General features: G+C 41.3%; 2 protein-coding genes across 3 annotated transcripts in view; one reads left to right on the plus strand and one right to left on the minus strand.

The window, feature by feature from the left end:
• Nucleotides 1–605: 605 nt before the first annotated feature.
• On the minus strand, nt 606–26,764 carry LOC308059609 (uncharacterized protein). The gene is made up of 5 exons (XM_080377208.1): nt 26,656–26,764; nt 24,737–24,829; nt 20,903–21,022; nt 20,685–20,762; nt 606–20,133 (listed from the first exon to the last, which is right to left on the minus strand). Exons 1-5 carry the CDS (start codon nt 26,743–26,745, stop codon nt 20,068–20,070), a joined length of 447 nt encoding a protein of 148 aa, XP_080233334.1. The 5' UTR covers nt 26,746–26,764; the 3' UTR covers nt 606–20,067.
• The window catches only part of ZC3H12C (zinc finger CCCH-type containing 12C), a 45,678-nt gene continuing 41,780 nt past the window's right edge, over nt 22,868–26,765 (plus strand). The window contains exon 1 of one of the 2 annotated variants that reach the window (XM_080377182.1): nt 22,868–26,515. In XM_080377182.1, coding sequence (XP_080233308.1) covers nt 26,471–26,515 — 45 coding nt within the window. In that variant the 5' untranslated portion in view covers nt 22,868–26,470. The other variant, XM_080377186.1, reaches the window with a different exon arrangement.

The raw sequence follows: 26,765 nt of genomic DNA on the forward strand, positions 1-26,765 counted from the left end.
AATCCACAAAGTCATCCCTTAAGCTCTTAATATTCATGTCTCTTCCACTGAATCTCAGTTGTGCATGCTCTGACCTCAGTGTGAAGCATTTAGGATTAATGTCCACATTTTAAAGAGCAGTCACTATTTTGGTGACCTATTCTTGCCCTACTGGAGGGCCAGCTTGAGAAAGTGGACCTGAAACTGGATACAAGGCCTGATTTTCAGGTGGCACAGAGCCTCCCTCTCCAAGAATCGGACAATTTTTTCTTGATTTTTCTGATGGAAGACTAATCCAAGAGTATCTGTTTCTGACTGACTGTTCCTGCATCCTCATTTTTATTCCAGGATGGGTTAGAGAGCAGTGGGAAAAAGCAGGAAAGCCTCAGAGGAGAAACTGAGTGGCTTGTTTTTACCCACCAGCCCATAAAGTCTCTCAAAATCTTCCAAATCTCATCAACTCTTTCAATCTCTGTTCACTCAGGAGACAGCAGAGTCCCTTCGTACCTGAGGGCAAGAACATTGCCTCATCTGCTCTCCCTGCCAAGCTGTTCTGCACCGAAAAGGCCCATCAGCCATCACCTCAGGTATGCAAGGGAATGGTATATTATGGGAATACTGCAGCTTATGGGAATGCTGCAGCTTTCAGTGTTACAGGAGTAGCGGCTCTCTACAGGCTTTGAGGCAGACAGCAAGCTGGCCAAGTCCTGAGCTGTCTGAGGCTATATATATATGTATATATATATACATATACTATAACCAAAGAGAAAAAAGCACTCCCCACCAAAAACTGAGCCTGGCATCAGAAAGGTGATGTTCCCATCAGCTACTAGCAGCAATGGGGGGGGGGGGGGGGGGGGGCGGGGGGCGGGGAGCGGGCAGAAAGATCATTGAAAAGAAGTGGTGTCTGATGGAGCTTTCAGACTTACACATTGAAATAATAAGACTAATAGGCTATACGTCTTTCCAAATACAGGTACTTCTGTTTAAGAGAGACTTTTTGGAATCATAGGTAGTAGGTTTCTCCTTCATCTCATTGAAGAAAATCTTAAGCCCTGGATATGAGACTATATCATAAGCAGCCTTAATCAACTTAGTAACACAATCCTATTCTCTGAACCTGATAAAACACAGTTAGTGAAGACAAGCCCCCTGTTGCTTCTGTTTTGAAATAATCAGACTTCTTAACATACCATTTGGAAAACTGGAATTGCTTTTGTTGTGGATCATAAGTGCAAAATTTTGTCACTACAGTTGGGATGTGAGGGCAAAATGATCAGAAGATATTGCAAATCCAGAAGATAATGTAAAAGATATACCTAGCAAAAGGGAGATCTCTCCCTGCCATAGGTAGAATTTTACATACTCATTGGAAAGGAGTCGAGAAATAATTCTGCAGTAAAAGACTTATTGGCACCAAATAAAAAAGGACAAATAGAAACACAAACTTTGAAACCCCAAGTATGTATATTTAAATTCTTAGAGGGGTTGCTTGCCAGAGCCAAATTTAATATTCAAGGTCAAAAGAAAACTTGTACAGAAAATCTCTATCTAAGCCAAGATTGCTCATTAATCTGATTGATAGGAAAAATAGCATGGGAAGGAAGAAGTATGCCCTTTTCCTCCTTAGCATAAGATCAGTACATTTAGCCATCAATGTTTCTGGAGTTTTAATTCAGCTGAATGAAAGGAATTGACTTTTAGAGGTTGGGAGTTGGCACAATCGTCAAATCCAGCAATTTTAGCCAAGGTGTCAAGGTGCATACTTAAGAAACAAGATGTCCCAAATCATTTGTCAGCTTTGAAAGGTGCTGGCGAAGATTTGCATTCTAGCATTTCATCATTCCAAAGACTCCTAAAATGCTTTGTAACCCTAATGAAATGTAGGGTACAGTTGGTAACCACTGCCCATTTCTTAGTACTTCTGTTATGTTTTTTTATTTAAACCAATAACCCTGGATTTGTAAAGGGAACCCTTTTTTTCCAAAGTGGAAAATTAAGGTTCTTGGTGCCATCAAAAAGAAGCTACAAGTTCGTATGACTGAAAAACAATGTCCTTTCAGGAGATTCACACCTCACTCTAAAATCTCTAAAATCAGAGGTGATAATCGAAATACAATCCATTACATATGGTTCATTGGACTGGAAAATAAATGTTAAAATCACACTTAGAGAAAAGTTAATAACTGATAGAAGAACAAATTGTAAGCTTTCTGCATTTGGCAAACTTGTTTCACTATTAAACAGTCTCCAGAGATGCTGAAGTCCAAACTAGCTGCTCCACTAGCACCTTTAAAACTAAGACCATTTTATTGAAGTCTTGAAATGCAAGATATTGATACAAGTAATGAAGTACAATTAAGACAACTGCAGAAAGAGTGGCAGTAATTGGTAACGATATGCGCAGTGGTACTTGTCAGTCTTGAGTTCTGCTCCAGATGAAATGAGTAAGATAATAGGCTGAGTACCCTGCTAAACTATGCAGAAATTAGTAACCAGACCAGCATTAGTTACTCAGCGCACAGATAGAAAGGCACGTAATTTTAAATGGTCTCTCCACGTCTTTCAATTCATTAATACAATTTTAAATGTCAGGCTTATTACTGAAGCCTCAATTTTGCTGACAATAGGCCTTTACTTAAAATCACAGCAGATGAACCAATTTTCTAAGTACAGACCAAAAGGCTCCAGAGCTGTTGCAAATGTTGCTACAGATTTTGGACTTTGGAAGTATTCATGTCACATAAGCTGTCTAAAAGCTAGGTGCCTAGCCTCGGTTAATGGTTAAGTTCCCTCCCTAGTCAATGGGGGAAGTGAATCACCCTTCGAAATGCCTTTCTCTGCCTCTCTGGCCATTGATGGAGGCTGTTTCATAAGCTTAGCCTGGTCCTTACTTCTAGATGACTGAAGGTAGGTGAAGCGAAGCCTGCCTGCCATGACTTCAGTGCCTCACAGACAGGTACAGGTCCCACAGGTGTGGAGAAAATGTCCCAGGTGACGTTGCGCCTGGTGACATGGATTTCTCCAGCATCCCTGCAGTATATGAAGGGAAACTGCCACTAATCAGTCAGCAGTTTTGAGTACCTCATCTCCTATATTTGGCACTTCACATGATACCATGTTGCCAACACTGACTTTTCAGCTGTAACCAGCACATGTGCAAAAAACAGATGGAATTAACTGCGTAATGGAAATACTGGGTTTAGAAATAACTGTTTGTTAGAAGAAGCCAGGTTTCGGAGTTAATAATATAACAGGAAATCAACCTAGCGAGATAGATGAGATACATAATCAGTGAAGCCGTGTTGATTGAAATAGTACTTTAATAACTTCCACTTTTTAAACGCTGTCACAAACAAATCAATGGATGTCAGTCAATTTATGATCCTTGTGGTTAGAAATTAGTTCCTGGGAAATGGCTGCAATGTCTTAGCATGAATACACAGTATTAAATAATTATTCAATGTGAAGGAATGCTCTTCACCAGTACTGCCAACAACCCTGAACATTGCTTTGCCTAAGTAAAGAATATAAGTTGTGGTCCATAATTATCTTATTTTTGCCGCCTTTGTTCAAATGTGAGGATGTACTCTGCAGTCACAACAGGGTTCATTTAGTGAAAGTGCCTCTGGGTTTACCAGCTGATGCCCCTTCTCAAGGTATGGTTAGCTAAGGCGATAAGGGTAGTTAACCCAAGGTAGCAAACAGTTGCAGATCATCCATGTACTTAAGAGATGCCTACACGTGAGTTAGACACCTAGGGCATACTGTGGTCAGCAGAGATACGGGACTCAGTTCAGACAGGTGTTTAGTGCCCTCTCTGGTCCCCAGCTTCTCTTACAGAAGTTCCTGTGCCACATGCACCAGCCCACATGGATGTCTTGGATACTCAAGGACAGGACATCTCAGTCAGCACTAGGCACCTATGTGCAGACAGCTGGATTGAATTCTGAGCAAGTGCAGACAGCAGACCCCAGAGAATAATTCTGTTCACCTTGATGTATTTACCCACTGCTCGGCTCTGTTTTCCATACATGAATGCTGTTTGGGATGCCATGGGACACCCAAGACATCCACATGCAGCTGGAAGATGCCCCCATGACCTACAAGGGACCATGGCCTGCTGGAGGCCAGGCAGCTTAAATGACATTATGTGCAGGCACACAACCAGGCATGCAAGTCTCTAGTGCCTGCTGCTGAGCAGCTCCCTCCGTCCCAGGGATGTTTCAGCTGGGATGCCATTACCCGTGATGGGGTCCTCAGCACTAGTGCTCTCAGCCCCTTATATTTAGATTTGATAATCTCAAACTGAGTCCTGTCCTGAATGCTGAACAGTTATGTCTTGTCTTTTACTATTTTGCTGAAGAAGCTGGAGTAGCCTCTGTGGAGTTTTATTTCTTAAGAGCTTAGCAATACTCATGGGTCTAAAAGGCCTGGAGAAGTTTTCTTTTCCACTCTTCGCATAGATGCAGGGAACATCAAGAGAAATGGATAGTGCCCGCAGCTCTCATGCAGAGGACTCTGAGGCTAACTCTCCATGATGTCACCTCTCCTCCCTGACCTACCCTCCTTTCCCCCAGCACGTTAATCAGATCAGCCTTCACTACCCTGTCCCAATCTCACCTGAAAGGCATCTGCCTCTTACTCCATGTGCTGCAAAATCAGGGTGCAGAAGAAGAACAGCAAAATACAAGGAGGGAAGGGACAGCACATCAAGGAGTTGTTTTGTGAGGTTGATGACTCTGCTAAATTCATTCTTGCTGTAATCCCACTACATGTAATAAACTGCAGAGACAAACTCACCCCAATGCCCATGGGCTCTCATAAGTTGCCTCCTACGGGCCCAACCCAAAGGCTATGGAAATCAATGCATCTCCTTCCTGTCACTTCAATGATCTTGAAATGACCTTGTCATCATTTCTTCTGCTTCCTGTCTTTTCTCCTCTGTTTTCCCTCTGCTGCAAAATTTTACTGCCTTAAATGTGTCGTGAATTATGGCAACCAGCTACTCAAATCTGATTCTTTCAGGAGTCTGTATTATGTTCTGCCAGATAATCCATCTGTGCAAATCAACCTGAAAACAGGAATTTAGCCCTGCAGAAATTAAGCTGAGAGAAAACAGAAAGAAACTACCATTTGAAATGTAGATCTGCTACTGAAATTTTAAAAAGGTGTGGCCATGATCTCAGTTAATCTGTTCCACCTGTGACACTCTCCTATAAATAATAGTATTCTCTCTGGGTTTGCATGTCTTCATAAATCTACTGCAAGTGGACTGTGTCAAAGTTTAGCTACAAATGCTAAAATTTGTTATTCATCTATTGAACCAGCCTCAAGTGACGCTTTCTCTTCTTATTTTGAACTTAAGGTGGCTGGACCAGTCTTATACCTGAGTAAAAGGCTAAGTCACATCCCGTGTTCCTCCTACCATGGGGGACATGCCAGCTGATGCATCCAGCCACAACACAGCCAGCTAATTTGTATTTTCCAGATAACCACAAGGCATGATAATGACTTTGAATTAGTACAGCTGGGGACTTAGCTATGATTTAGCCAAACCTAGATGAAAAGTGCTGCCCTTCTTTCCCAGCCTCCTGTGTTTAACCACATTTCAACTAAGACAACAAAAACAGAAACAGCAAAAAAACCCAACAAAATCAGAAAAATAATTTCTGTTTTTCCTTAGCATAATGGATATACTTCCAAATGTCCATAATTCCCATTTACAGATATACATATAAAGAAAATGATGCACTGCTCAGGAAAGGGTATGGATAGAGAGAAGGACAGCATGAAGAGAAGCCAGACTCTTGCAAAAAGACATAAATCATCCCGGGAGCAAATAAATGGTAAGTGAGCTGGCAGGAAAGCCGTGGAAGATAATCACAACCAGCTCAGAGCAGGTGAGGCCTCAGCTGACCCCTGCCCACTCCCATTGTCCTCAAAAACATATTGGAGAAACATGTTTGAGGGATGACACAGTTTACAGTTCATTTTCCCTTGGGTAAAAGGACAACTAGGTGACCTGCAAGGAGCCATCTAGCCCTTTTTTTCCCCAACTATAATTCTCAGCCATGTAGGAAACTGACACAAGAAAAGGGGCCAGTGCATCCAATATCACACCTGGGTTCCCATCTAGGAATCAGGAGTATGGCATGTCCCATGACGTCCACAGCTTTGACACTACTAGCAAAAACACCTGTTTAAAAGGATACTGATTCTGTTTCCATTTAAAACAAACAGCAGCTGGTTTCCTATGCTCTTTCATACAACCTAAAAAGTAATCGTTTAGTGGCTTCTTCAATAAAGGCATGGAAGATTTCTTTGGCTGAAAGCTGTTAAATATTGGAGTTGATTTACAATGAAAGCCACGAGTAGAAAGCAAGCTCTGTTGCACTGATTTCTCAGAACATAGCAAGGAGCATCTCCTATGACCAGGCTGAGAGTTTGCAGACTTGAGAACTAAGGTATGTTGCATAAATAACCTGGAGTTTCCTATGCTGCTATACCCAGGTAAATACTCAGTAATTTCACTGATTTCAACAGAGATCGAAGTTAATCTAACTAATCCATGTTAGAGCTTTATCTGTATTAGATGGAAGTCCACTACAGTAATTTTCTTGGAAGGACCATAGGATCAAGCCTTTGTACTCTTCCTGAGTCAGAATCTGTCCAGGACACTTAAACTTAGATTTTCGCTCAGGATGTTGCACATAGTACACATAACTGCACAATGGACACCTGGGATACAAGTCTCATTCTCTTAATGGTTAAAAACTGGCCTTTTACTGCCTCCTGTAAAAAATATTGACTCATTTATTAAATTACTGTTATTAGGGCTGTCAGATACCAGTAAATGACTGAGATGGTTTTTTTCACCTTTGCATCCTATTTCATTGCTGCCATGCAACACATGCCTTTGCATACCAACTGAATGAGGAAGCGTTGCACATTGTAGCAGCAAGGAATTGTTTCTTTGTTTAAGGGACACTGCTCAGTGAGGAGACCAGGAGTTTGTAAGGTAATTAATGACTATCCTTTACTTTGAGTCCTCAGCTTTACCTGATTAGCTTGGGGAGACAGTAAACAGGGCAGTGAGTGTTTCTCTGCTTTATCTCAACAAAAATGTAAGTGGGTTCACTGGAAGGCTTAACCAAAGGGGTTGAAGACTTTTTATCCCCCAAGATGCCCATTTATCTCAGTCCTCTCAAGACACAGTAATTTTAGAAATGACTAGGTTTCTGATCCCAGTTCCACTATTAATGGGAATTTGTCTGCATCTCAAAAGCTGCCAGCTTCAATCAGCAGGCTGGGACGAAGGGTGAAAGGGCAGCACCAGACAAGCATCATGGCTAGCCTGCTGCCAGTACGTGAGACGGCTGGCTAATGCTAGCTCACATATTCGCCCTGTACAGCCATCACTCCCAAAGCTGTTTGACAGACACATTTTCGGACAGACCAAAACCATCACAGCCCCTCCAGAAGGACTCTGTGAAATAAAAATTAAGCCCTATACATCATCTTGTCGACTACAAATTTATATTACTTGGGCTTTGTGAGTAAACAGAGCATCAACCACTGAGGTGTCATTCTGCATCAACTCCTGAGCAGTCAGTGCTTCACAGATTGCCACTCAGTAGGTGATACGATACTGTTCGTTATGTTCAGTGGGAAATGACAACACATTTTTCATAGTACTTGAATGTGATTTGTCCACAGTACAAGTACATGGTGAACACTGCAATTGCCATTTCTCACTAATTATGCGGAAAAATCCACCAAGGGAAAAATAAACTCCTGCAATAGCTTCTTAGCTAACAAGAAAAGGACATGAAAGGTAAATGTACATCTCTAGAAATAAATAGAATATTCCATCCATAAAGAAGCAGAACTACTACCAGCAAATTGTTTTTTACCCTCAAGGGCTTTGAAGAAAGAAAAGGGAAGGTTAGATTCACAGCAAAGTGCAGGGTACTGAGTCACTGCACAGAGCACAAGGAATTGTACCCAAGGCATTGCTGCTGAGGCAAAGCTACTTGTATTTAAGGTTGATTGAACAGGACAACAAACAAGGATATGTTCAGGTGCTCTGATTCCTACAACGGGGTATGCAAGCAAGGCTTTTGAGGGGTGGCATTCAGGTGGCACTACACCAGAGATGTCAATAGTTCTGGTTCAGAAAGAGGATTGAAAATAACATTAATTAAGGTCTTAGCTATGTTATTAACTTTGTGCCCGTAATTTCAAGGACAAAATGTTTGGACTGAATTTCCCTTCTCTTGCCTACTGTTTCTACAAATTAGGTCTGGTTATCACACAAGTACTGACCACAGGAGCATTCAGAGGTGTTAAATGCAAGCAGAGTTCAGATTTGCTGCTGGAACTGACCCACCTGGAGAGGAGTTCAGCTAATAGAAAAGCTATGTTTCATAATGGGGGAAAAAAAGATTATTATACAGCTTTTAGGGCTCACCCATTTTCCATTTCATTTTCACAATTTTCTTAGCCAAAAAACCCAAACACATAATAAATGACAATCCATTTTAAAAAAAAATGTACCATTTTTTGACATCTTTAAGTGGCATATTTTTAGAAGATGAGTGATTAGCACTAGTTTTATTCATTAATAGAGTTAGTGGAAAAGAAACAACCTGACGTCTTTGGCCCCAATCACCAGGGTCCTCTTCAGGGCATTGCACTCTCCTAAGTTAATTTGGAGTTTATCTGAAATGGTCTTTCAGGTCTAGCTAGCAGGATGCACTATAAAGTGGATTGGGACCAAGCCCGTGCAGGACACCAACTAACAGCAGGTCTAACCCTGACATATACAAGCCAAAATGTCTGCAACAGGCTAACAGTAATCATCAGCCAAGACATAAGAAAGAACATAATTTTCTGGGCATCTTAACTACTCTCAGGGGGGAAAAAAACCCTATCCTGGACCAATTTTAAATGTAAGGTGAGTACTTGCTATCAACATTGTTCTCACACCAAATCTAAAACACAGCACTGCACCGGCTACTAAGAAGAAAATTAACTCCATCCCAGCTGAAACTAGGACACACAAGCAATCCCACCAACGAGTCAGGAAGGAGGAGCTACCACAAACACCCTGATGCTCTTTAATGCCTCCTCAGATTTGCACAGAGCTACAAGACTGCTCCTTAAGTCCCTCATCCTCAGCCCTGCTTCTCTGAGCTTGCTAAAATAGACTTTGCTGCCTGTTTTTGCTTTTCCTCTCTGCTTTCCGAACTCACCTAAAGGTCTGGGAGTGGGGTCTCCACCCTCAATTGTGGCTGAAGTCCCTGGTGTCAGCTGCCACGCTGTTATCCCAGCTCCTGCCCATTCCCGGCTCAGAGCCCTGGGGTCAGCAGTCGGGTAAGAAGCTTGGTCTTTAGTGCAAATCAACCCCATTTCTAACTCTTGCCATGGGGGAATAAAGTATAGAGATGTGGGGAGGGAGGGCCAGAAAGGAAAATAAATGGGTATTTTAAAGAAAACAGCACCAATGGGCACAGGGTGCAGGGGGTGTGTGGTAGGGCACGGAATCTGAGTCACAACTTTTCAGCAACTGAATCTGGTAATTTTGTGAACATCCTTACCCTCACCTCACCTCTGTTGAGCTGCTGCCCTTCAAGATAATCACTTTAAAAGGGCTACTAGCAACTAGTCCCTGCTGAGTACGAGGGATGGGCAATCTGCTGCGCCAGAGACCAAGGAAGCTGATGAGCAGAGCCCCCATGGCACACAGAGAGCTGGAGCTCAGGGCCATGACATCCAGGAGCTCAGGGCTATGACATCTTGCAGAACAGAAGAGAGAGAGGCTTCAGACCCCTGTTCCTCCAGCCCATGCTTCAGCCTGAGCCAAGATGCTTCAGATACCTGATTAGCGGCATCTTGCTCTGGCTCCTGCAATTCTTTGCTGGCACATTTGACCTTTAATTTGGAAAGGAAACATTCAGTCTGGCCTTCTACCTTGGAAAGGATGCTGGCATCTGCCACATATTTTCACTTGGAAGAGAAAGTAATTCCTGGTCTCTTTAATACAGTAGATAGCTGGGGTGACCCATGGGACAAGCTAGATGGATATTTTAGGAATGGTGATTCTTAACTAAAAGCTCAGCTTGGAGGGGCTTTCCATGTTTGTGAGCCTGCAGGTAGTTTGGTATTTATTTAGCTGCTAGTATGTGTGAGTTCCTCTGACACTAAACAAGCTCCAGCACATTCAGGGCTTTAAATATTCCTCCCAGACCACGGTACCGCCTTTGACCTTAAGGGAGCTGGAGCATGCCTGCTTACAGCACGAGTCCAGAATGTCCTTCAGCAGAGGACATCTTCCATCACATAGCACCCAGGAGCAGCGAGGGCCCTGGAAGCTCATGCCAGGGTCACAAAAGGGCTTTGAGAGGACATTATCCATGAACCAGGCACTGTACTGGGAAGGGAGACAATACAGAGCAGAGCACGGCCACCAAGCAAACATACCGTCACTTGGCACAATCAAGTGTTGCTGGTTTTAAGCTGATTAAGACCTAATGAGTTATAATAATGAAGCCATAAAAGCTCTGGTGTATGGCACGTCACCGTTTGGTCTGTGCCTGCATGATCAGGGGCAGCCTTTGGGCCAGCAGAGATGGAACAGCGCGTTGTATTCTTCCAGTCAGGCTATGTGTTAAAAGTACTGCAGGAGATACCAAAAGGACTCCCTGGATGCAGAAGGAGCTGCTTTTTGGATGGCAGCACACTGCCTGTTTTTAAAGAGGGCCTTACAAATGCTTTTCCTGATGTCAAACAGGGAAACAAAGAACAACAACAGGTAGGAACAAGAGGCTCGCTCACTCCCAAAAGCAATTAAAACATTCATGTGCTTTGCAATATATTAATACATGCGCTGGATGGCACAGTTATTTTCCTCCTATCTTTGGGGAGGATGGCTTAGATGCATTTACTTCTCCATGCTTTTTGAGCATCACCTATGCTGAGCATGCAAGAACATTAAAGTAGGACAAGAAATGCAGAGATTCAATAAATACAGTGATACAGTGCTCCAGTTAAGAGTGCTTAAGTAGTCCTTGTAGCCACATTTTCTGAGCATCTCTCAGCCTTTTCTCAATGTGTTCATTCTCATAGCACTTCCGTAATACTTTCTAAACCTGTGTGACACAGGAATATATAAATACAGGTAGTAAGTCATTTGACTCTCTATCCATTACACCACATCTGTACAAGTAAATAAAACAGCTTCGGGACTATTATCTGACCAACTGGCACAGCACAGCCTACATCCATGTAGATACCCTCTATCCTAAAACAGAGCAGCCTCGTCCAAACTGCCTGCAGGGCACAGTCCCCAGCCTGTGCTAAACCAGGCTTTGTCTGACACAGCATGAGCTGGCCCAGGCCAGAACAATGCGGGAAGCGTGCCACAAACTTGGCACAAACAAAGGTGATGGTGGGATAGTCACTCTGAGCTGCCCTTTGGGAGCACTCAGTTCCCAGCTGGGGCTGTGCACGGAGCCAGGCACCCGCAGCTCTGCACAGCGGCTGCTTGGAGTGGTCACTTGTAGACAGCAATGCCACCAAAAGTGATAGTGGTTCATCCAAAAGCAACACACATGAGAGCTCCTGTGATCAACACCACCTGCCAGGTTAGAGCAACAGTTTTCTGCAATGAGTGCAGGTGCAGAATTAACAGAAACATGACCCTGGCTGGTTTGCAGGTTAGTGCAATAAGACCGCAATAACTTTGTTTTAGTTTACTGCAAAACCCATTAGCAGTTGCATTTGAAACAAACAGGGCTCTTCCCATAACCACTAGTGCGTAACCTGTGATCCGTCATTTTTCCCTTAAATGTTCATACCATCACTGAATGCTTTCTCTGGACAGAAAAACAGATCAAGATTTCATAAAGCCTGGCACAAGATCACTGAGCAGAGGGGAAAAATGACCCTCTAGCAAAATCTTTCCTGGTGAAACCACATTCATCAAATAGGGGGAAAATCTGGCAAAATAAAACAATTTTTCAATATATCTGTTAAGTACTGCACTTCTTGAGAATCAAAAGCAATAAATAGCACAAGCAACAGGTGCAGAACATCACATGGCATGGGTAATGTCACCCTCCCTGACAGTACACAGATGTCAGGATCCAGTGGGAAAAAAAAGGCTTTTAAAAACATACCTGATTTGATTGTTACTCCACGGATAAAACAAAGAGTTCACAGATGAATATGTAGAAAGTATTTAATTTTATATTTATATATAGAAATATATATAAAAAACCTCCCCCAAGCATTAGCTGAAGCTCTTAAAAATACATGGGCACACATAAAATATCTTTACTCCAGCACCAGCTGGAGTTATCGTAGTTTACACTAACAGAATTTTCGAAAAAAAAACCTTCCCAAAAGGCTCAGTTTCCTACACAACCCCCACAACAGAGTGGTGAAGTATGAGCACCAGCCAGCCAGGAATGCACAGTGAGAAGCTGCACCATGAAGCTGCTTTCCCAGCTGAACCAGGCACCTCCAAAGTAAAGGTTTTGCAGCTGCATCTGCTCAGAGTAAAATGTTATTTCACGTGCAATGGTCAGTGGAGTTGCCAACAGTACAGAACTAATTGTATGAGGTTTTATCAGCTTTCTAGCACACACCATAGTATCCCAGTGTCAGAAAGCCAGACCTGGGGGACCACAAGGAGAGAGAGGAGTCATTTACTACCAATACGCTATTGCTCCCAGATTCACTTCGGTATCTTCATAGCTATTATCTATAAAGTACCAGTAATCACTTATATTTTTCACCCTTTCATAAACATTCTCTCTCAGAAGGAATACTCAAATAATATGGTCACATAAAATTTCATTGTCAGTAGCTACTTCTTACAGTTATAATCTGTCCTCCAAAAGACAACAGACAGCTTTACAAAGGTCCACTTGAGGGCCTCCTTGAAGGCATCTGGAGAAAAATGATGACACAAGAATGGGCTTGAAACCAAAGCAGAAGACATTTCAAGAGAAGCAAATTTGAGAGCGAGACTCATCGAAGAACTGGATTCAGTGAGTAACCTGAGAGCCTTGTAGCTGAATAAGATAGAACGAACCTCACATATTTCTGTGTATTTGACCTTAAACAAAGCAATGACTTTCTCACATGTTCTGCTTTAGTGTAATATAGATTTTTTAGTTTTTATTTTTAAAAATACAGTTCTCATAATACTGAACTCTTAGTGCTATGAATGATTTTAGGGTAGCTGGAAAAGTAGAGGCAAAAATATACCAGGTTTAGGGGTGATCCTGAAGACCAATTCCCTCTCAGACTCCTCAGAGCCCTGGTAGATAATTTAGATATCCAGGAGTGGGCTGAGAAACATGCGTGAGCAGTCAGACTGACGCCGAGTGTTGGTGGCGTGCGACAGAGCAGTAGGGAAACTCTCTGAGTCACTAAAGCTTCCCCAAATTCATGCCATCACGTTTCACAGCTCATGTGAGGTACCACGCTGGCACATTGACACCGCCAGCAGTACTTAAGCAATTTTGTTTTAAACCTGCTCAGACACACTGTTAGCTACAGTGAAGTCATAGTATTAATCCAGTTAGAGAGCACTAAACTGGGTATCTTACGAATTTCTGCCCAATATGGATGAGAAGCAATTGACCAGCAGGCTGCATTTTTGCTTGTTGTTTTAAACTTTAGCCTTCTTCCAGACACATAATTCACCCAGCCAAACAATAAATTGCATTAAAGTAGGAATCATTCACCTACTCTCAGAGAGGGTTAACCCCAGAGTATGACATCATTTCAATCAAATGTAATTAATCCTCAAAATAAGGACTGATATGGGGAGAGTTGTTGCGACATCTCAGGCAGGGACCTGGCATTTTCCTAATATAGAAGATTGTCCCTTGTGTAAAAATGGTAGATTAATCATACTGATTAAGTGTGATGAAAATATACATGCAGTAATACTAGCAGATGATCCTGAAAATGTATTAACAGAAAATGAGACAGGAACTGCAGGTTTCATTCAGATTTGCTGCAAGCTCTGTTCAGATAACAGGATACAAACTCAACCTTATGCAGACTATTACTGGAGTATCGTCCTTCTGCAACCGCAGCCTTCACCAACACATTTGGAGAAGTGTACAAAGAGGCTTGGTTCTCACAGCGTTATGCCTAGAGCCAGTCCTGGTACATATCAAGCTAATATTTTGGCAAGATGCTTATAAACTGTTACCAAAATGGCTAAGCCAAGCCCAAGCTGAAAGGTTCTAATCTTCGGTTAGTAATGCCTCTTGCAGAAAGAGGCAAGACTAAATTCATGGCCTGACCGATGTCAAGCAACTCTTTCAAGTTAAAGACTCACTGCTACCTACTAAAAAGCAGCAAATACGAGAACAAGTGATGTGCTGTTGAGTAAGATCCAGAAAAGGCAAAGACAGCAGCCTTGTGATTTTTCAGTGCTTAGTTCCCTCTAACATGACATTAGATTGTCCCAAGAACACCCAGCTCTGTCTTTAACAGATTATAGCTCTAAGAAGCAGCCTGCGGATGTTTTCTCCATGGTAGGGAACCATTCCTCTGCTCAAGAAACTGGAAAAGTTTGGTTCTTTGCCAACCAAAATCCCAGTGGAGAGAAACTACCCAAGGATACAAAGTGGACACAAACCTCATGCAGAACACCTAGGCACCAGAACCCTGAACACACCCACCACGCAGGACTGTTAGCAGGGGCAAAACCCACAAATGGACATGAGCTAAAATCAAAGCTGCCTAATGTTGCCATCAAGCAATTCCTGCCATCCCCAACAAGAAGGATCCTACAGCATCACGTGGATGTGGGACACCCAGGAGCTCACTGTTTCTCCCATCTATCCCAGGAAGCAAGCGGCTCTGCACTCATCCTCTCAGCAAACACCAAGACAGATTTGCCTCCAGTAAGACAAATCCATTGAGGATTTTTCAATAACAGCCTGTCCCAAATTGGCCAGGATTTCATTAAAAGCAGAAACACGAGTGCTCTGGTACCAAGGCAGATACACAGCCAGCCTCTTCCCACCTCCGTACCTCCTGCTGGATTAGTAATTGTACTAATGGTGTTTCATTACTAACCTGTATCTCTCCCTAGGACACAGTATGGATGTTTCTGATACGCGGTAGAACCTCTACCACTAGCTGCTGAGTTCTTTCATGTATGATCAATAAACAATCCACTGAACTCCATAAACCTTAGAAGCTGATGATACACTTGTTGCCAGAATGTGTTGTGGCATACATCTAAGGTATATTGCTCCTGGGGCCGTTGGCACAGTGAGCAGCGTGGACTCTTAGCACTTCCCAGAATAGTACTCTTAACAAGTGTTCATTTTCATTTGAACAGTTGCTGCAAGCAGTGAGGCAGACAAGCCTCCCCCATGCTGTGCATGTTTATGTATAAATGTAAATCTTTCCTACCTTTCATCTGTGAAAGCTGAAACATCACCAAACGTCCTCGTTTACTGAAAACCCACATGCTGCTGCTGACAGAGAAGCAGCTTTCCATTTGGCATTATGTATCTTCCTCTAGACCTGCACTAAATTAATTTTGGATCGTAATAAATAATTGTAGCATTATTTTTACTTGAACCAGGATGGCAATCGTAATATATCGTAGTTAATCTTTTGTATAGACAGTGGAATGCAGGAATACTTTGGAGGACTTCAAGACATTTAAAAGATTAACCACCCCTTTTTCAGGGTAGGTCTAGCATTGGGCAAGTATATTTGGGTTTAGGAAAGCATTTCTGAGCTGTCTTTTCACCTCTGCCTAAGATGCCACCCTTTCAGAACGTGTTTTGCATAAGTAATTTTGGCAAATCGCACACACAGCAATCAAGCCCACAAATTTTGCAGCAGGACATATTAAAATATCAAATCGGAAATCATTAGGCCTCTCTAACATGTTAATCTTTTCACACTGTCACTTTTAAATAGATGGTGAGATTTCACTCTGCAAGTGTGTCTAAACAACAACACATCTGCTAACACAGAATCAACCCTACTTAATATCACTCTGCCTTAAGTTCAACAGTCTGCAACGCTCAAGCAAATTCAGACCAACTACAGACAGAACAAACACCAAGTAAAAGCAAGAGTGGTAACTAAAACTAACCTGACATTTGACGAGAGAAAAAGAGAACCAATGCCGGGGGCTTTTCCATAACCTACCTCTCACATGTTCAGCAGTGGGCCATGGTTTCATTTTGTTAATCACGTTGCTTCTCGAGGGAAGCTGCACTTTGACACAGCTTGCCTACAACATGGTTAACTCCAAATTCTGAAAAATCACTAGGTGGCATGCTTAGTAATTACTATTAAGTTTTACTTGAAGTCAAAATCAGGGAGATTGACTGTAAAACTTCTTAATGTTGATGGCAAGTGAGCTGTGTGCAACCTTGTGTTTGTGCAGGCTGTGCCACAAGACCCAAAGAGCTGTCCCTCATCCCACTGTCCTCTGGGGAAGAGGTAGATGGGAAATTGTTTTCCCACCTGGGGAAAATTTTCAAGAACTGAGAAAAGTTCTCCACCCCAAATCAGGGTAAGAAGTGTTCATGTCAATTGAAAAAAAAAAAAACAACTTGCGTTTAAAAGGAGATTTCAATTCAGTTTTGATGATTTTTATTTCTCCACCGTACAGTTTCAGTAGAAAATCACTTTCAAATGAGAAAAATATCATCGCCTGCACATAAATCTTGAAGTATCTCATTTCATACCTCCAAAAACAACGGTTGTTCAGACCACATGTCTCTGACTGTGGCATCTATCTTCTCTTGTCCTAGGTTAGGTACTATGGAGGGGACAGAGTTCCTCTTTCATTCTGTGTTTGCACAACGTCTAGAACAAATCCTTGGTCTACTAATAATAAGCCCTTAAGTGTAATAATAATACAACAAATAAATAATAATTGAATAACTGGAAGAAGCTGGTTGTCCTTTATGTCAGCAAGTCCTGAACAACGTAAAGATTTATAAAGATAAAACTCATACTCAAAAGACCATGGAGAAACTTAGAAGCAGTTAGTAGGTACATCACAATAAACTGATTCTGATTTACCAATAACTTAATTTTAAAACTATATCAAGTAGCTGCAATGATAGTAAGAGAATACTGCAGGAGAGATTTATTAATGAATAACAATACGAATTCAAAGCACTTTGCAACATGTGGTGCAAGTGGAAAATGTTACATATTATTGGACAATATCATAAAGCAGAGGGTATCCAATCAAGATGTTGATGGTCTCCAGTTTCAGAATCACAAACCCAACGAATTCTCACAAGGTTTTTAATGTAAAAGCCTTCAGTCCATGTGTCAGGTCACATGCCGTAGCTCAGACTCACCCAGGATATTGACTGCATCAAAACAACTGATCAAAAAGCCCACTGCAAGCCTCTCGTGGGCTCTGTCCTGAAGATCTGGAGATGCAAAAACTGTTCATCTCTGTCTCCACAGAGAAGATGATGTCCTGGCTCTCCTCTCAGATGATTTTGAACGCAGAACATCAAAGCAGAAGGAGCTAAATATAATGTTTCTATATGAGCAACCAGTGGCAACAGCGTATGAAGTAAATTTTCTATCTTCTACCTTGGTTTCTATCTTTCAAATTGTGATGATTTCTTTAAACCAATGGTATTCATGTGAAATTTAGAATCCCAGGTTACATGTTCATTATAGCCATTATTAGTTTCATAATGCAATTAAAATCAAGGTATGATCAAAGTGGTGTGGATTTACCACAACTGCTCTTTGCAGATACTCATGCATTCTCCCACAGCCCCACTATCAGTCTGGTAATTTGTATTTTCTCTGTATTTCCTTTGACCTCAGACAACTCTCTCCACTTTAAATTTGTTCCATTATTCTCACAAAACTCTTCTGAGCTTCTTATAAATTGATTGACACGTGAACAGTTAGAAGATTCAGGAACAATTATCCTCCATCATAAGATGTACTATAGTAATAAGGAATTTTTTTAAGGAACCATTATAAATCGTTTAAGCTGTTTATAAAAATAGAACTGAAAAGAGTAATATTTCTGAACAATGAGCTACAATGGAGCATATTTTTAGATCAACATGCTTTTTAGATATATGCAAAAAAAATCCTGTCAGCATTCCTCCTCCACACATGAACTTGAAAATCTACTCCACAACTTCAAGAATGAAGGCAATATCTTCTTAAACTAGCAATCAAGATAATAAAGTTAAGAGCACTTCTGGCATCTAGCTGATCTAGATTCTGGAACTAGATGATCTGTAAGGTCTCTTCCAACCCAACCCATGCTATAATTATACGATTCTACAATCTTGTTCTTGTGAGCATCTTTTTCAAAGCATTGTAGACATACATCATTAAGAAACAGCCATCACGCTTTTGCTGACGTGATGTTTGCTAATTTCAATACTCTCCTATCGGGCCTTGTGGCTCACTGGTATCCAGCACCCAGCTTTACCGTAACTACAGCCTGAATCGAGCACTACACAGCTGCATGTACTGCTTTTGCTTCAGTGGTGATGTAATGAAAGGGAGCTTTTCCTCTGATTAAGTTCCCCATTCACTGTCCTAAAAGATAAACTGGGGTTCACGCAGTATACATTTAATACCACATGGTCTCTCTTCCACCACGTTTAGTTTTGAGTTCCTTATTATGAGGACTACGTGAACCAGCTGGAAAGAGTCCAAAGAGGAACAAAACCAGATGATGTGAGAATAAACAGTGTTTAAAGAAAGAGTGAACTGCTTTAGCCTATCGAATATGACAGGCAACATGATAAGTAAGTGTAATGGGTACAACAAAGAGGAAAGGAATAAATTGCACTCCACACCTGTCCTATTGATGAGACAGAGTGAAATGGCTTTAAGTATAGGTGAGACATCAGCGGTGCTCTTTCCATCTCAGATGGCTCTGAACACCTATCTGTAGACAAATGAATCAAGATCCAGATCTCCACATCTTCCAGCAGAAACTTAGAAACCTGCAGTATTTGTAGATGTATACCTGTAGACATCTACACATAGAGAATTAATTGCATGATGATTATTTGAAAGACAGTTCCCAGGGAAATTATTCAAATAGTACAGACCAGTCAGTGCTGGAGCATTTTGCCTACAAAGTATATGGTGTCTCCATCACCAGGAATTCTCAAGAAGTAGGACAAACTCCTTCAGGACTAATTTAGGTGGAGATTAACCTGCTGTGGACTATAATGATGGGCCAAAATATGTCTCTTTTCATACTATTTTCTGTGTTTTATATGATTCTGCTTATAACGATGTACAAGGGTGGCCAAGAATGGGGGAAATAGACCCCAAGAGGTGCAAAGACCAAAGCAAATTAAAAAGTGAGTGTATAAAGTTGTTATTGCTCCTGACTAAAATATAGACACTGGAAACTGTTCTGTTAATTCAACACTTGAAAAAGAAATTAAAGTGAACCAAAAGCTGAGAACATGGATGCTCAGTCCCAACTATCACAGTGTGGTTATCTAAAATACAACGAATAAATAAATACTGAGATGATTTAATACTTGTTTGATTTCAGGGTTTTGCTCAAAAAAAGGGGACAGAAAAATTATATAAATATGCGGAATAAAGAAAGTAGAGATTCTGATCTCCCAGGAGATGAGGTATAAAGAACAGCAACCATTAGGAGAGAATATATTACTGCTATCTTATTAATGATATGCAAAACCACTAAGAAAATGGTAGCATACCGATGCATACCAGCTTTGGGCCAAGTTGCACAGTTCCTGAAAAAATGAATTCTCACTGCAGCTGAAAGCCATTTTGTTCATTTGTGCTAACTGTTGTGTTGTGTTCACTTCTGAGCCATCACGAAGCAGAACAACATATGAAATAACACAACCCCCACCCAGGAAAAAAAGCACAAGCATTGATTCTTTTTTTGCATCAGTAAGAACAGACTTTACCAAAACAAAGGAAATAAAATAGTAACACTTCACCTTACAGAAGCACCAACTACCCACAGTGTAGCTCTAAAACTTGTAATAAAAAATCCTTTCAGGTGATACAGCAGAATATGACTAAAAGTCATATTGGCTGCAGAAGGACAGAAGAGAGCTTGTTCCTGTGTAGTGCTCTGCCAATTTTTGACAGCTATGAAGAAAATAAAAGAGCTAAGGTCAACATTTGATTTTCAGAAAATTATCACCACAGTGCTCTTTCATTTTAATTTTTGGCATTTAAAATATTTTCAGACAAACTAAAGGAAATTTCAGACTGAAAATTTCTTTCAAATCAAGGTATCAAAAAAACCAACTAAGGATGGAAACATAAATTATTTTACTTAAAGAAAATTCTGTAAAGTTTATGCATGCAAAAGTGCTCAGTGTTTTAACATTTTTTACTCAAAATTTGGAATGCTGTAGCAACTACTTTTGCTTGAATTTTCATTGTTTCAAAATGCAAAAACCCAATAGTAAATAAATGGGATGAAGACATTTTACATTCCGTATCCTTCTCTCCCTTAGTCATTAAACCACAGCATGACAGTAGCAATAGATTAATGTGTGGGGTAATAACAACCTTCCTAAAACAGGGACAGGATTCTTTTTCTTATGCTAACATTGGGTTTCTCAATCACCTTCTCCCAGAACTCTCCCCAGCCTAAAGGAGATCATAGGTATGAACAATCTCTCAGCACTGACCTTCTTCCTCTGGCTATACAGTGTCTCAGTTCTCCAGACAGATGCAGCATGTTTGAGGTGACTTCTATCCTTCCTGGCCTGCAGAAGCCAACATGTATGCATCCTGCTAAGTGAAAGCCTGTTTAATATTCCTGTCAGTCAGACTTGATCAAACATCAAATTCTTGCTTTCTTGTGCTCTGCAGTGAAGAAAATTCCCGTGCTAGTTTTCAGTCATACCTCTGGATATGTTGACAGTGGATAATTCTCCTTCTTGCTGATGCTCTGGAAATTTTGAGAACAGCAAGCATGACCCCTGCCCTGACCCACTTCAGGGATCCCCCAGGTGATGTCTCCCAGCTGCAGAAAGTAGGTTTGCATTCGCTAGATTCATTCTCCAGCAGGCTCAGCAAGGAAATGTTCCTCACTGTTTCCCCCACCCCCAACATTATTGACCCATATCGTGGCCTTAAAGTGCCTTAGGATTTTGCTTGGCTGTTTCATGATGAAGGAGAAGGTGATAATGGAGTCAGGCATCTGTCCACGCTTGTCTGTGTGCATGGATGTGGAGGCAATCTTTTTTTCTAACTAAAAGAAAATAAAATTTAAAAAAGCTCTGACTTATCAAGGGCAGATTTCTGCCTCCTGCTTATTCTTTTGATCACTTCCCAGGCTAATTGTCTCCCGCAGTGCTGCAAGCTTGCAGAAGCACAGCCCCAGACAAGTCAAAGGATTTCAGAGCTTTCTCAGTGAGCAGGCTAATAAACTACAAAGTAAGAATGCTCACACTGGGACACGTGTCTCTGTCCAGTCCCAGACCTCTCCCTGACAGCAGCCAGCTGAAGACGTCCTCTGCCAAACACAAGAACTAAACAAATGTATAAAGGCTCCAGCAGGGCTGGAACCTGGGGCTTGGGGCTGCCTTTCTTGGGGACCTGCTGAAACAGAGTTCTCTATGCTTTGGTTTTTAACGGCTCTAGGATGGATTTTTATTCCACAAACATACTCACTTGCTTTCTGAAAACATTGGTAGTTTCAGGGAACTTCTGCTTTTGCGTCTCTGAAATCTGACATCTGACAACTTTATCTGATGCTCCCTAATTCCTACATTAAGAAAGACAGGTACTTTATTTATGGGGTTTGTGCCATCTGTGGTTTACAGATCATTCTCATACCCTGTCTTGGCTGTGTCCTTCTCTGGCTGAAAAGTGTCTATTCAGGCACACCTCATGGAGAAGCTGTCCCATATCCCTAATCATCCATATTACTCTTTTCTAGTTCTACTGTATCTCTTTTGAGATGTGAAGGCAAGAGCTGCTTGCAGCATTCAAAAAAACTGGAGCACCATAAACAGTGGCATAATGATGCTTTCTGTTTCCTATTCTTTTCTTAATATCTATTTCTTTCAGCCATGGCTGAACGCTGACATTGTCATTACAGCTCCAATGTCCTTAACTTTACATGAAGTCGATGATTCTTCATTGTTGAATGTTAGTTTTTATGACCCTGAGAAACAAAATATAACCATGAAATTTTGCCACTTTATTCCCCACCTCTTCCACATCACCTGTGAGCATGTTGATCAGTGCAGGTACACGGGCAATCCGTGTTCTGTGTAGCACACTATTTATCCTTAACAAGAAATCAGTACAGGACAAAATACCTCATTCTCAAAAAGGATAAAATGACTATACAAGTTTTCAAAGTTGTCCCTAAGGGGGAAAAGAGTAGCCTTAAACTCCTGATGGACACTGCCTTAAAAGATCAGTAAATAATGTATTCAGCACTGGCAATTATTGCAGTAGCTTTTTTTTATTCTAAGATGCCCAAAACATGCATGGTTTTGCTCTCACAAACATGTTGATTTAAGGCTATAACAGCAAAAGTTTGTGAAAGAAGTAATGCCTAATTAGAACAGATAACATGGTTGGAAAAATAGAAAACCTATCAGGAGTGCTGTCTGTTGATCCAATCTGCCAAGTAAACAAATGTCAATTGTTCTTGGTATAAGCTATTTATTTTAAACGGAAATGCAGAAGTAAATACTAAACTACTTTGTTTTTCTTTAATATACAAGACTTTGTATATTAAATCATGCAAAACAAATCATGCCTAGAAAATAAATAACATGGTACAGTTCACATTAAAAACTTCTATGGGTTCCTGGCAGTGAAGACTGGAGAACTGAGGATTGTGTGCATTAGGTAGGTCTAATATAATGAAAAAATATTTTATGAATTGAGCAATTTTATCTAGTATTTGTCTAACGCATCTCAGATTTATGTTAACATTATGTAGAGTTTATGTAGAATGTGTTTGAATGGACTGGCAACAGTCATCTAAATAATTTTTACTGCATGTTTGACTCCCATGAAATTATCATAGTTATCTCAGCAGCTCAGTGCAGTACAACTCACCAGTCTGTGTCTATTGCAGGCTGCCAGGAAAACGAGAAAGGCTTTGGTATTCGAATACACTCAGAGAAAAATGGGACAAAACATTTTTTGTCCTCCAAGGGACACAGGAATAACTAGGAATCCTAGTTGAAAAGAAAACAGAATGTACAATGGGACTGGATAAAGGAATGATGATTAATAAGAAGCCTCAGATTATACGTAATCACAGAGAAATAGGTCTGGAATGGACCTTGATTAGTCACCTAGTCCATCCTCCAATTCCAACGCCAGATCAATAGTACTTACTATTTGTCCAGTATGTACATATGACCTTTAGTAATGGAAACACTATTACACCCTCCGTAATATAAAGCTGTGCCTCACTAATGTTACCACTAAAAAAGCTTTTCCTCCTTGATGCAATTTAAGTCCATTACATCTTATCCTACCTACCAAGATTATTCCCCTACTCTTTGCAATGGCCTTTTAAGAATATGAAGACTCTTAGCATGTCTTTCTTCTGCCTTCTTTTCTTTAGCCTGAACAATTCCAGCTCCTTTAGTCTTCCCAGTCCACTGTTATTCTTGTTGCCACCTGCCCTGTCTCCTGTTGGTTCACATACTTCTTGAGCTATGGTGCATAAAACTAGCCCTTCCACTGAGGTCCTACCAATACTGACTGCATAGAGCCCACGGATCACTTCCCACGCATACATCTTCCTGGGATGTTTACTGGTTTTGTCATGAAAACACATTGCTGACTCATGTTCAGCTCGTGACTTACAGTAGACTCCAGATTCCTTTCTGGAAGATAGCTCTTCCACCAATTGTTTTTTTTCCCGAATTTCTGCTATTTTTTTATTCCTGCCTAGGCTCAGCAGCTTGCTTTTGTCCCCCCAGCCTGTGCCTTATGTTTACTAGATCAGTTCTGTATTTGTCAAGATCCAAATTCCCTCCTCCAACATGCCTGCAATTCTTCCCAGAGCTGAAAAGAACTGGATTTAGATTCCTAGGGGATTCCTACGTGGTAAACCCATTTAGACACCAGCAATTGATACCTTCTCTGTAGGCACAGTTCTCTACCTAGTTAAACCCCAGATCCATAGCCGCTCCAGGCAGACTACATTTCCCTAGCTTTTTATCAGAATACCAAGGTACAATACCAAACAATGCCACATTACATTTTCGCATGACTCAGTTGCTGTGGTAACATAAATTAACAAAATGTACGTTGTTGTAGCAGCTTTGTCATATGAAGTATGTAGGCTTTTCTACGCAAATAATGGCAGAAGCAGCACAAGGTTCTGAGATTAAAAAGTATCTGGACAAAATGCGGTGGCTGAAAAGGGAAAATAATGCCAGGTGGAGGCTAAACAAAGAACTGATAAATCATCTAGACATTTCAAGGATGTCAGTTTGGAACGAGGGACCGTAACTGTGCTTAAGTGGAAGGAAAGGATGAGGGTCTACCTGCAAAAGGTACTCAAATGACTGAAGCAGAAAGCCAGCAAGAAGCTGACTTAATGTTTAGGATCTTCAAGTCAAGCAGCAATTATTTAAGAAGACAAAAGCAACAGGTGCTAACAGTGACAATGTGCTGCTGAAATCAGTTATCTGCTCTGGCATATCTGCTAATGTCAAGAACAAGCTGGATCAAGTGAGTTTTGGGCAGGAGTTACCTGAGAAGTGGGCTGTTGTGGATGGAGGCACGAAGAGCGAGTTTCCCAGGCCGAGTAGGCACAATTACAGGGGCTGGCCAGCTCGTAGGACAACTGCAGGAATAAAACAGGCATTCTCTATGTCACAGGCAGAAAATATTCAAGTCATGGAAAACAGCTGTAGTTCATAAGAGGAGGGCAGAAATGGCAGATTAAATGCACAACGTAAGTGAGAAGGTAAAGAAATTTTGAAAATATGAATGTGCATTTTTTTAATTAAAAGAAGAGGTGACTGTGATGCAAAGTTGCTAAAGCAAGTCTGACTTGACAGAGATTCATAAAGAAGACAGAAGGGAAACCAGAGCTTCAGGGGGCCAGTTTTATAGAAAAGTATGGTTTATAAACTTTTGCTATTCTGTATTGTTACATTGTAGTTAAACAAATACAGATTCTGGAAATGAAGGCAGTTCTCTTTCAGAATGGGGCAGCTGACCCTGTTTCCCCTCTTCCTGCTTCTAAGTACTGATTAATCCCATGAGTGCATTCTCATTTATTAACAACATTTTCCTTCATTTGCTGACCAGGAAAGCATTGTGCAATGTGTGAAAGTCCCAGAGAAGCTACGGAAATCCTGAGTTTCGGCAAAACCTGAAGAACAGTGATGTGGGACTGCTAACATACAATGGGGAACCAAACTCAGAGGATGAGAGATGTCAAAATTTCTGCAGGCATGTGAATCCGCAGCCTCTGACTGCCCTACCCAGAGAAAGAAAAACTTTTAACACTTACAAGCCCCTTTCCAAGGTCCTACTGCTGTATTTGCGGTTTGTAGTCACAGGACAGAAAAGTCCCGGAATCTGACTCCCAAAGGTCTGTTTTAATTGTCTCGCTTCCCAAGGCAATAGAGAGGAAATGAGGTTTTACCAATGAGCAGTGCAGTGACATCAAGCAGCTCACTTCATTTTGAGTAAACCTCACTTTTGAACAGACTTAACTCGTGCTTGTAAAGACCATGTTTTAATCAATTACAAAGGTACTGTACGTTTAAAGAATTGCAATCTCTTCTAAAGAGGAGATGAGGTCAAAAAGATCTTTTAGACAAACTCAGCAGGAACTAGAGTATATTAAGGAAAAAAATGTTAATGTGAAACTCTTGTGACTTTAAGTAGTTTCAAAATCAATTCCACTCCATATTATTCTGTTCTGTCTTATTCTGATAATTGAGAATCATTTTCTCCAGCACTGCAGTGCTTTTAACTGACTCATATGCTCCTCAATCACTAGCAAAGGCTTCCATAATAAGCAGCAAAGTAGTACCGTCATGTGGCTAATTCTTTAGTCTTGCTTTCATCCATTTCCTCTATTAAATTAATATTCATAGTCCCATTTGGACACCACTCTGACTCTGGAACAGCATCAGTATGTCTGGAACCAAGGGAACAACTTTGGGTGTTGTGTTTGGTTTGGGGTTTTTTGGGTTGGTTTTTTTTTTTTAGTAGAGCTTTCAAACTCCTTCTGCACAGCTAAGTAACTAACCAGACCAGAGAGCCAGCCTCTTGCACCATGAGCTGAACCCCCCAAACTCATGCCTGGGGATGAGATACACTGGGAGATTGTACTGAATGAGCTGAACGGACAAAATCATGCCGTCGCTCTTAGAGATGATGTCAGCTCCGAGAGGGAGGGTTTAGTGAAACATATGTAGGAAAGCAGCATAGCCCCGTTCCTCTACAATCTTTTGTCCAGGCAGATCCTATGACATTTTCTTGGAAAAATAAACCTTGCGAAGCAGCCCTTCAGGCAAGTATTTCTGTGTACGATTTGCATAGATTCGATGAAAAACTTGAAAAAAATTAGCCCATTTTCTACTGGGTACCGGAAGAGGGTTTTTTTTTATGAACTTCAGTAGTAGAATAGGAGCGGATAACAATTGCACACACACGTTTCCAGCCGGTAAGGACCGCCGTGTGCCGTGCCTTGTGTGCGATGCCCGGCGCTCGCCAGCCGCCGTCCCCCCGGCGGAGCTTCATCCACGGCCCCGACCGCCCCG

Source organism: Falco punctatus (genome assembly GCF_963210335.1).
Source record: "Falco punctatus genome assembly, chromosome: 2".
Lineage (NCBI taxonomy): Eukaryota > Metazoa > Chordata > Aves > Falconiformes > Falconidae > Falco > Falco punctatus.